A 12,510-nucleotide genomic window follows, 5' to 3' on the forward strand; every position below is an offset into this window, starting at 1 on the left:
CAAAATTGGAATCAACCCTTCCAAATTTTGTTCAACTTTCAGTAGAGCTTCTTGTTAATGTTTACATGGGTTCTTTCAAACTATTTTGATTATCAATCTTTTGTAGCTGTTTAATAATGTAGGAAAAACTAACCAAATTTACATTGTGTTTAAAGTATATATATACTTTGTATATTTTTCCTTAAAATAATACTCCCTCTGTTTTTAAATACTCTCTCCGTTTCAATTTGTTAGTCCCATATACTATTTTTGGACGTTTTAAAAAGATTCTACCCAAATTGAATGTATTCTACTTTAACTTAGTTTTTATTTCCTATTTTATACATAATAAATTCTAATTGCTTAGATTAATTGATTGTGAATTGATGAAATGACTCTAAGTAAAGAAATTACTCCCATGATTTATGCAATTATGGCTAATGCTTTCCTAAAAAAAAAATAAAAAAAAAAAAAAAAAAATTAAATAAGACAAAACTATTTGTGAATTGTTTTTTACTTAATTCTAGATTCCAAATATTCCCCTTTTTTTATTTTATGTGATTGATTTCATATGGGACTATCATATTGAAACGGAGGGATGCTTCATTTCTCCATGCGCGGAGTTTTAGGAGAAATTAGAGAAAGTAATAAAATATGGAGATAGTGGGGTAAGAGAGAATAAAAAATTATAAAAAGCAAAAGTAGTTAAGAGAATTGAAGGCGGGAGAATATAAAATTAATAAAATATAATTTATGTTGGATCCGCTAGGTGAAAGATATGAATGAAATATTATAAAAGTTTTCCAAATAAAAAAAATGGAACAAATATTTAAAAACGACCGTAAATGAAAAGTGGAGCAAGTATTTAAAAACAGAGGGAGCATTTCCTTTGTTTTCCAAGTATTACATGTGAATCGGATATAAATTTTAAAAAGAGGAGAGAGATGGAGAGGAATAAAAATAGAGATGCACATGATAAAAAGAGAGAAAAGAAGAAAACATGTACAAATAAGGAAATGTTGTAATATTTGTGAAACCTTCTAATGGTAAATATTGCAATATTTGGAGTGAGTCTGGGCGCATAGCACCTATGGGCTAGTTATGTAAATAGGAAGTAATTTCCGCTAATTAACTTTTGCTTCTAAAAAAGTTGACTCTCTAATGGTACATTATAATGTACCATTATGCATGTATAATGTACCATTAAAGTATAATTTGTCTAAATAGTACGTTTTGTGGACTATTACGAGTGTAGTGGTACTTTTTACCATTCTATAAGTTTCAACTTCTGAAAATAATTGACTCTCTAATGGTATGTTATAATGTACCATTATGCATGTATAATGTACCACTAAAGTATAAGTTATCTAAACAGTACTTTTTAGTTGTAAAATTGACATCCTATATGCGCTAAAATCAATAGGCACTATGCGCCAAGACTTGACCCAATATTTGTGGAACAGAGAAAGAAAATTCCATTTGCAATATTATCGACTATGAATCAACGAAAAATCTTGGTCAAATTTTGAAAACTCGACTTAAAAAATAGCTATAGGGCTTTCTACAAGGGATGAAACTATGAAAGGGATATATTCAAACTAATCACATTGTCAACTACTCTTAAGAACGGCCTTCATAGATGTATAATTTTTCCTCAAATTGTTAAGTGGACTTGACAATTCACGATAGAATCACTGTCACTGACCAAAAAAATTACTAAGTACAACAGTAGATGATGATTTGCCTTGTCATGAGACAGTGACCAGTTTTCTTTTTTTAACATTTCAAAATTGAACCAGCAATTATTTGATGCTTCCTAATATACTTCCTTTGCTTCTTTTAAAAAGCAAGCAATAATCCTTGCACACACAAGCAAACACGTTCACACGCACACAACAGCAACAACAAATCCCTTTTCCAACACTAGTAGTAGTAGATAAACAAATCTATTAAAATTGTCTTTCAATATTGTAAATGTAGATACTATTAAATGGCAAACAAGAAAATAATATTCTACAATATTCAAGCATAGTATTAGCATTGAAAATTAGAGCTTTAAAGTTTAGATATGAATTGTAGGAGTCAATCAGACAATTTCTATATCATTTCAAATCAGACAATCATACATAAAATACAGGACTCTTGCTCTTCTTTTGGTATCCATAGACCAGTTGTTATTATCATACCCAACCAATCATAGGAACATCAGGGTTCCTCAAATTTCAATCGACTCCAGTTGTCTGCAAAGCAAGAAAGAATGCACATTAGCATGCAAGCAAAGTCGTATTCAAACATAACTACATATCAGACTTAATTGGTACTTTATTATACCTCATGAAGAAACTGATTGGAACTTATTTGAACTTATTGGGCATAAAACTTGTATTATTAAAGTGAAAAGAACACACCCTAAGTCATGAAATTGTTATAGCAAGTTGGCTTAGTATTTATTGATCATAATTGGTCATACTCTCTCCATCCCCAAATTAAAGTCTTGTTTGTCTTTGGCACATGTTGAAGATAAATATATATTCTAGGTAGTGGAAGAAGAGAGAGAGATGGAAAAAATACAAACTTGCCCATTTGATTGCAATCATAAACTAAAGCAACAAGTATTACTCTGAAGTAAAGGTAAATTGGGTACCTTATTTTTCTAAAATGAGCAAGATGCAATATTTGTGAAACTTCCTTAAGAGTTGAAAATAGTGCAATGTTTAAGGAGCGAAAAAATATAGGATAATTGAGTAATAATAAAAATTAGATGACAAAACAAAACTTCAATTGAAGGACAAGTTTTTTGGGTAAATTGAGACTTCTATTTAAATACGAAAGTACTATTTTCTTCAATGGATGTTAGAATCTGAAATTGACAAGATGGCATTCAATTTAAATTGATTATAAACAAGACAAGATCTGGTATAGAAGCAAAGTTATTGTACATGAAGTAGACTACAGAACATGGAGAGACCAAAGAACTTTGAACTTACAAAATACTTCATATTATAATAAAATAAGCAATATTCAATATTTATTTTGATCAAATACTAGTTACTTGGTAAGATATCCCAAAGCAACAGTAAAAAGAAGCAACTTACTACATCAAAATACTGCTTGTAGTCACTTGTGCAATACACTCTTCTTAGCCAGCTTAGGCTTCTTGTAGGATTGGTGCTGCAACATAAATTATAGTTAAAGTTAGTAATAGTAAATAATGGCAAATGCAGAATGCTTAACATTTAGGTATTAAACACTACCTTTTGCCTTTCCAAAGCCTCCTGATCTATTCTTTCCTTCCAGTTGCTTTTGCGTAGTTTAATTGGCCGATTTCCAACATATTTACCTGCCAAACATGGATTTTATAAAAAAAAAATATAAATGTGTGGCAAAGATTCTATAAACAATGTACAAACTGGCAAGGGAGAGCTAAGAATTTGCCAATCAATTAATTAAAGTTCCAAACTACTTCCAACTAATACAATTCTATTATTGGCAAGAAACAGAGTGCATCACTCTGTATAGACAATATGTTACTACCTGACCAAACCCACAGCATATCTGGGAATCGAATGCAATTATCACACAATTATGCAATTTGGCCAAACAAAACAAGTACTGGTTTCAAATAAACCCCTGTAAGTTGGCAGCAAGGCCATAACTTCTAGCAACAGGCACGGAGGGTGGCAAAGAACGGGAAGTAATGAGAAAATTATTTGACAAACTAATTGCATGTAACTGATAAAAAACTTAAAACATGCAATCACGCAACTGACTAGGTGTTCTATAAATAGGTTAAGATATATACAGAGTGAAAGACAGTCAACACCACATCATCATTTTAGATATAGATATACATACCATTCATTTCTTTTAGAGCGGCGGCAAGATCCGTAGGGTTGGCAAAGCTCACAAATCCATAACCCTTAGTCTTACCAGTCCGTTTATCTCTAACCACCTATAAAAAAAATATATATTAAAAAGATAATAATAATAATAATAACCCAGTTAAATAACCACAAAGAAGGGAATGGGAAAAATCAGACAGTCCACAAAACACAATAACTTACTTTGGCCATGTTAAAGGAAGGAAAGCGTGAAAATGCTTTCGATAAGACGTCATCATTCACCTCATTTCCAAGGTCACCACAAAATAGGCGATAGTCATCTGAAAAATACAAATCAGTCAGCGCCAAAACTCAAATACAGCAGCATGAGGAACATAAATGCATACATGAGACACAAAGACAAATTAGCAATACAAGAACTCAAAATTCTGGATTTCTTGGAATACACAGACCTTGCACGATTACTCTATTACCAAAGAAGTCTGAAATATCACATTTACCCAATCAAGCAAAACTGCAAAAGATAGTCTTGTGACAGCAATGAATGAACCTAAATTTCCTGTGGAAGAAGAAATAAAAAGAACCAATTTTTTGGACATCAATCGAACTGGCTACATCAAGAACTCTGTAGCATTTACAGGAATTTACTCACCATCACTCAGCTTCAGCCTACCATGTTTAATTCCCAGCTGTTGCCTGGTTAACACACCAATATACAGCTCTTAAATGATTCTAATAGATGATAATCCAAGCAAGAAAAGGTACTAAAGTGAATGAATCCTCACCGTTAAGGATACAGAAAAACATCAAAAGAAAGAGTGTAGGCGAGTTGGTGAAAACAATGTGAGAGATAATTACATACTAGCTACATGCAAATACAATTGTGACAACAAATCAGCTTACAAGATGGTCTGAACATTTATTCAATAGATTTGGCTGTTCCCCAGCTGACAGTACTCTTTTCTTGTAATATTTTGTGGACAACACATCCAAATATGCACAAGTCAGAAACCAGATAAGCATAAGATTCATTAGTGTACAGATCCAGATCAGAATGCAAGGGCTGCCAAATTTCAGAGGGTTAATAGTCTGAGGGTGAGGCACTGATGCAAAGTTGGAGAAAATACTTCTTTATGACATAGCTACAATAATTCTATGTTATTATAATCAAAAGAGATTAAAGTATTCACAGGTTGGTAGCGCCAAAACAAGATTCCAAGAAACATACAACTATACCAATACAGGGTATATATCAGAAAAGGAAAAGAATAAACATACTTTCTGGCCACTCGGCAAGTGTTGGATCCTCCCATGCCTGACCAGCAGCTCTACGAGGTACTGCTTTCTTCTTTGTTTCCGCTTTATGTTCAATGTCACTGCTTGCAAGAGCTGCTTTGACACTCTCTAGAGCTTCAGGAGTGATAGTTTGTGCATCCTTTTGAAATAATTGTTGTGCCTGTAATAGAAAACAATAACATTATCAATAAAATACAGTGAAAAAAGTAATGATACTATAAACATAATATCCCAATCCACCAGTGCAGCAAAAGACAACCATGGTTTGTTTGCTATAAGTTTAAAATAATAAAACCAGAATGAGGTTTTGATCCCCTTTCACATCGCTCCACAAAAATAATGTACCAGGCAGAAATAATCGTAACACATGGCTAACAAAGTCGCCAAATGGAGTGATTGAACCACCCAAACATACAAAACTTTTCAATCTATCTTATCTTACCGTTAAAAAAGGAAAGGTTGGCTTTCCAATCCCATTCAAAGCACATAAATAACATATACCTATCCATGGTCAACTAAAAAGTCTTAAGAAAAGCTCTTAAAACTACTTTTTTTTTTTGTTAAAGACTTGATATCCAAACATAAAGACTTGTCAATATGCTACTGCAGCTCTTAAAACTACTTTAGTATAGCCTTTTTAAGAGCTCAATCAGTCAGAAGGCAACTCCAAATTCTCACCACAAAGACAAAAAAAGTCATTTAGTAACACAAGTGGTATGCATTTGGAATTAGGAATAAGAACAAAATAGTATTCTTTAAGAACTTGGTTTTAGACACCAGGTGTTTGTTGGACATGTTTTACTTACTCTAGAATCAAGCATCAAATCTCTCTCTCTCTCTCTCTCTCTCTCTCACTAAAAAGGTAATTCGTTTCCAATAAGGTTCAGCTCTTCTTTTCAACATAGTTATTATTTTTAAAAAAAAAAATTCATAATCCCTACATTTCTTTAGTACTACCTAACCCAAATTTATGAGTTCATATAACAGCCAAACAACTCTATTGTGACCAGACTGATTATAACCTCAAAATAAGATGTTAGCTTGCATCCATTGTTAAAGCTATTGCTAGGATACCCATATTCTTGTATTTTTGTCCATTTCAACTTCTACTTAATGCATAACAATTAACAACACATATCTTTCCAACCATGCAAATATTCAAAGCATACAAAACTCCTATATTGAACTTTAGGATGGCACAGTTAACAGCTGAGAAGATTGGCTAGGTGAAATTAAAGGTAGCAGTGGGAAGACAGCAGCAAGGCAGAGTTTACCATAATGATGGTAAACAATGCAGCAATCCACCCCCTCGGCCCCTCTCTGCCCCTAAAACCTCTCTATCTTTGTTGTGCCAGTGGGAAGGTTGGATAATTTGGATGCAGCAAAGCTGCCTAACCCAAGGAGTGTAAACTAAATTACTCAATAACTTGGTTTCAGTAATGGTTTGACAACCACATATTACACAATGGATTAGGAAATAATTGTTTCGGCATTTTGTTAAAAAAGCAAGAATCGGATATAGCCTAATATATTTGGAATCGATAAAACTCAGGTGCATTGACCAGAGACAAACGTAACCTGATAACAACAAAGGACTTTCATGTTTAACACAAAGCACTTCAAGCAAGCCGTCATAGTTAATTACAGCAAATCCATACAGGATCACTCCCTATGTTAATGTTTTTGTTTGAAAAAGATGGTGTGACCGAACTCTAACTCCTTTGCTTTCCTCAAATATTCAATGTTTTCTAACATCTATTCTTTCTTACATCCGCCTCAACCAAGAAATCAACCATTACTCGAAAAAAACTTAGTAACCCCCAATTACGCAGTTCACAATAAAAATACCCACCACCCGAAACAACCTAACATTGAATCCTAACCCTAATCAATTCCAGTTCCATAAAATATCAACTACCCACAACATTCAATACCGAACAATTCATCAAATTTCAATTTTTAAACAGCAATAGAGCTTTAAAACCTATCAAATTAGCATAATATCTAAAAACTAACAACAAAATCATCAAAAATCATCAAAAATTCACAAGAAAAAAAGATTGAAATCAAAATCTTTAACAACCTGCTGAAATTGGGGGAGCGTGTAAACCCCTGGTGCAGCAGGATACACTGAAGGGGCGATGGGAGCAGCGGTAGGAATGACGGGGACGGCGGCAGGAAGCGGCGGTTGCGGCGGCGCAGCGTATTGAGTTTGTTGGAGATGAAACGGCGTCGGAAAATACGATCCATTTGAATATGTAAACTGCGAAGAAATTGACGCAGATGACGATGAAGGTACCGTCGACATCGCCTGAATTTGAATTGCAGGGACTATTGAATGTGAATTAAGAATAGTGTGGGATTGATTTAGGGTTTGGGAAATTAGGGCTTGGGAAATTGGGGATAATTTGAAGGGGGAGAGAATTAATGGTAGTGTAAGGAGGAAGAAGTAAAAGAATAGGGCGTATTATTCTACAGTAGATCTTTCTTTCTCCGGGAAAAGTTAACCAAATACTTCAAGAAGTTGTTGGAAAACGTTTTGACTTCGACTCTTCTAGTAAGCGAACTCTGAATACGAATACGAATACGAATACGAATACGAATACGAATTGTAACCGGTCTAAATAGACTTGGTTTTTCTAATAGGGCACACATTAAGAAAACATATTCATTATACGAAATAATTATTTAATGATGACGAATATCTATATGGTAGGTTAAAAAAATAAAAATTAAAAAAAAAAAAAAAAAGGAAAAATTAGAAATAATAATCCCAACTTTCATCAATTTTGGTAGAATAATCCCAACTTTGGATTATACTGAAATAATCCGAACTTTAGGGGGGTGTTCTTTTTCTTCAATTCCAAATGTCGGTTACTAGTTTAATGGGTTAATTTTTATTTATTTTTGGTTAAAGTGACATGTGTCATAAATTAATTGGTTAAAAAAATTTAATAAAAAAACAAAAAAAAATAGAAAACCCTTAAATCCGACCACCAACCATGGACGCCAACCACCAGCCATGAAATTCGGCCAGCCAAGAAACCCAACCACCATCCACGAAATCCGGCCACCACTCACGAAATCCGGCCAAACATTAACCCTTTTTCATTTTCTCTCTCCTCTCAATTCCCCAACCACGAATGCCGGGATGTGACTGAGGTGCAAAGCTCAGGTTTCCATTTTTCCTGAAGTAATAAAGGTCATGGGAGAAGGGAGAGTGAAAAGCATAATTGATAGATGCTTGTTCTACCAGCAAAAGGAAAAGAAACGAGAGACAAGAAAACATCTTTGATTAAGAAGTTTCCTGATTACGATCACCTTAGGGTGGTGGGATGCCGTGAAGATTGAGCTATCAAAAGGGATTATCCTGGAGCTAGGCTAAAACTCGTCCACATCTCCTGGAATGCATGCTACGAAAGATAGGGTCGAGTGGACGGCAGCCAGAAGGACAGACCTTTGACTTTCTTACTTCGGATACCGGCGACCTGGTCGAATTTGGAGAAGCTGAAACCAAAAAGGTCCGCTCTCGGCCATTCCACACGCTGCCTAGCAGAGGCGTGGTTATCTGAAGTGGGTCGGCATACCTGTCACGAAACTTATTTAAAACCACTCCCTTAATCCCGAAATCACCTAAAAATCACCCCTGAATTTTCGAAACAGCCTTAAATTTGCGATTTTGGGTATCGGTGGCTGCGATATAGGGATTTCGGTGGCTGCGTTTTGGGGTTTCGGTGGCTGCAAACTTGGGATATCGGTGGTTGCCTGGGGGAATGGGAAGGAGTTTTGAGAAGGGGGGAAACAACGACGTAAGGGGTGGAGGATAGGCGGCGGTCTGGAGAGGGGAGAGGTGGCGGTCTGGCTATGTAACACCCCCGATTTACTAATTAATAATAAACAAGAACTAAAGGAAAATAAACGACCATTAAATAAAATTTGCGGAAGCATACACCTAAATCGGAGGTATTACCGCCACACTCAACAACCTGTCGAGCGTTAAGGCTTACAAAAATCCCAATAATTATAACCCAAAAAACTAAGTGAGCTATTTATACAACTTTATAAACTCGTTATAACAAACTGATCGAAACACTTGAGCTCATTTAGCTACAACCACTTGATCAACCTGTTTAGACAAACTTGACTGCTCACCATTAAGGACAAATTCCAAAATAGATCGTCGCAGTGCCACCATAAGAAAAAGACATGGCCACAAACACAAATAGCACAACAAAGTAACATACACGTCAGCAAAAAGCTGAGTAATCATCACATATCAGAGTATATAGAGTATAATTGAATAATTGACACTACTAACTCAATTAAACAATGTAGTTTAAAACTACATTACACATTGTATTCTGAAAATAACCTTTATCAACTCAACCTCGAATAATAATACGAACCTTTATTCAATCGACCCATATAACACATAGGTGTGCCATGCTCGTTGTTCTATACCTAGCCTTGGACATGGGTAATTCAAATAACAAACCAACAAGTAAAAAAACTTGAATACTCCCAATAACCAGAAATTGAACCAGACCACATACGGGTCAATTCCCACTGTAGGGGACCATTGAAAAATAAATAATAAAGATTGTACCTCATTCTTAACTCATGATTATCATTCGCTTACCAACATGCCAAGGACTAAGGTATATAATGCCGAGCCTCAAACCAAGAACAAAACAATAATTCTCAACCTTTTGATCTCACACATCGATCAAATAACCATTCACAAATTTATAATATAATAACTCCACAATGGCACAAGTTCCCAAATAATATAACAATTCAATTCGAAAACATCTCAACTCTTAGGAAAATAAAACTAGTACCCAAAAATAATTAACTCACAACACAAAAATAATACTCCCGCATTAACAACCCTAAAACCTCGATAAAACAATACTCCCTATAACAACAACATTAAAACCCTAGAAATAATTGTACAATCAATATATACAACAAAAATAATATGATATTCAAATCAAATCAAACATAATAATAATACGAAATATAATACAAACATCTCTAAAATTTAGTGTGATTACATATAATAAATAATAATTAAATATGAAGTTTGTGTGATTACACATAATAAATAATACAATCAAATTAATCAAACATCTCCAAATTGATATCGTGTGATTACCTTTCGGAAATAAATAGATGTAATAGAAGGGGGAAATGCTGCAATTACACATGAGCTCCAAACTTGCTACTATTGATCAAAACTATTTGCATGACTCAAAGCTTTGGAATAAAAAGTGGTTTGACTAATATATGATCATGAAGATATATACTTAGGGTGTGTTTATTGGGAGTCTTGTGGAGAGTCTTCAGTGGAGTCTTGAGTAAGTCTTACCAATAATCTTGCATGAAATTTGGAGGAGTCTTGAAGTGAGTCTTTAAAAACCAAACTCTACTCAAGACTCACTTGGCATATATTTGTTGACCAACAAAATTATAGAGTACTTTATTTTTCATCCTTCTTAAATTTTTTAAGTGAGTTTGAGGTAGAGTCTTGGAATAAAGTAAAAAAAATATAGAGAGTCTGAGGTGAGTCTGATTTAGTGGAAAGCTGATGTGACAGAGTCTAAAGGGGAGTCTTGAGCCTTAGGGATAAACTTACCCTTATTCTAAAGCTAAGATTAATAGCATACTATAAACCTACGAACAGAGTGGAGTGGAGTGGAGTAAAGAGAAAGAAGAAAAAGCTAGGAATAAAATTAAAACGGCTACAGAATATTTTTGCATCAAAAATTTAATAGGGTTATAATAGGTTATATACCCTTAAAAATATAGAATCCTATTTCAATTAAAATAGGGTTTTAAACCTCTATCAAATAATAGGATATAAAATAAAAGATATGAAATAATATATGATTTTTATACTTTATAAGATACAAAATTCACGGGTATTACAGGCTATGGTGGTGGGGGAAGGGGAAGGGGACGGTGGGGGAGGGGGTTGGCTGGGCATTCTGATTTTTTGGTTTTTTTTTTTTTTTTATTATTATTATTATTATTATTTAAAATTTTTGGACCAATTAGAGCTTGCCAAGTGTCAAGTGACCTGATATAGTAGGTCATTGACTTTTGTTGACCGATTTGGGATTGAAGAAAAAGAACACTTCCTAAAGTTTAGATTATTCAAGTATAATTCAAAGTTGGGATTATTCTACCAAAATTGATTAAATTTGGGATTATTATTTTTAATTTTTCCAAAAAAAAAAAAAAAACCATATATATGTGGAAATAATAAAATCTTCATTATTTCCTATATTATAAGGTTGACCATTTTTTTCCAAATATTTTATTCTATATTTTTAGTCAATTTTCTAATACAATTAATTATACAAATAAAAATAATTGCAAGTCTCATATATGTACACTGCTACTCGATACAATATTTGGCCTTATTCTTTTTTTTTTTTTTTTTAGGAATTTTTCCTTATTCATTGAATGCAAGAAGAAAGGATAAAATAGAATCTATTAACTATTACTAAAACAAAAGATGCCAACTTCTTATGAAAAATTTTCCCGCCAAAATTATTTTTGACATCATAATATTTTTTTTTTCTCTATTTTTTTCCTCCTAAGTTCTAAAACTAAACAAACACAATATTTCTTTCAAAATTAATTAATGAGATTATTATCAAGCCTTTTTCAAATACAGAACATTGACAACTATTTAAAACAAGGAAAAATTGAAAAGAATAATCCCACCTTTCGCCCATCTGCTCAAAATAATCCCACCTTTTCGAATTCCAGAAATAATCCCACCTTAACACCCCATCTTCCCAAAATGAACCTTTTATCGGATTATGAAATTAGTAACCTGTTTTAGAAGGTGACTTGACACTTTTCACCTTTTAATTGGTCGTCCTAATTTTAAATAATTAAAAAAAAAAACAAAACAATTATAAATAAAAAAAATTCTCCCAACCCCACGACCACCCCATCATCACCACCATCACAACCCCTGCCGCCACCCCTTTATCACCACCATCACCTCCATCACAACCCCTGCTGCCGTCCCTTACCACCATCACAACCCGAAACCCCGACCCGAAATCCCCACTTGAACTGGAAGAAATAGAAGTCGGTCGGCGTGTGGATCTACAGCAAAACAACCTCCTCCCCACCCAACCCACGAAAACCACCTCCACCCCCGATTTAGGCAGCAAATTCCGGCGCTAATTTTTTTCAAATTGGAGGCGTTGATTTGTGGGATTATTTCGTAATTGTTGGCGTCGAACTCGAATCAGAGTTTCTGGGCCCGACGACGAATTACTTCACACACCAAGAGGAGGGAATCGGGGAAGGGGAAGTGGAAGGGGAAGGAATCGGGGAAGTGGAAGTGGAAGTGGAAGGGAGAAGGGGA

The 12,510-nt window shown here is 34.2% G+C and overlaps 1 protein-coding gene across 1 annotated transcript; it reads right to left on the minus strand.

The window, feature by feature from the left end:
* Positions 1–1,934: 1,934 nt before the first annotated feature.
* Positions 1,935–7,633, minus strand: LOC145626742 (uncharacterized). Its single transcript, XM_081679214.1, has 7 exons — positions 7,201–7,633; positions 5,100–5,277; positions 4,044–4,141; positions 3,835–3,931; positions 3,234–3,319; positions 3,075–3,150; positions 1,935–2,219 (listed from the first exon to the last, which is right to left on the minus strand). Exons 1-6 carry the CDS (start codon positions 7,423–7,425, stop codon positions 3,097–3,099), a joined length of 738 nt encoding a protein of 245 aa, XP_081535340.1. The 5' UTR covers positions 7,426–7,633; the 3' UTR covers positions 1,935–2,219; positions 3,075–3,096.
* Between the last annotated feature and the right edge of the window lie 4,877 nt (positions 7,634–12,510).

This window comes from Chenopodium album, chromosome 4 (assembly GCF_948465745.1).
Source record: "Chenopodium album chromosome 4, dcCheAlbu1.1, whole genome shotgun sequence".
NCBI classification, from domain to species: Eukaryota; Viridiplantae; Streptophyta; class Magnoliopsida; order Caryophyllales; family Amaranthaceae; genus Chenopodium; species Chenopodium album.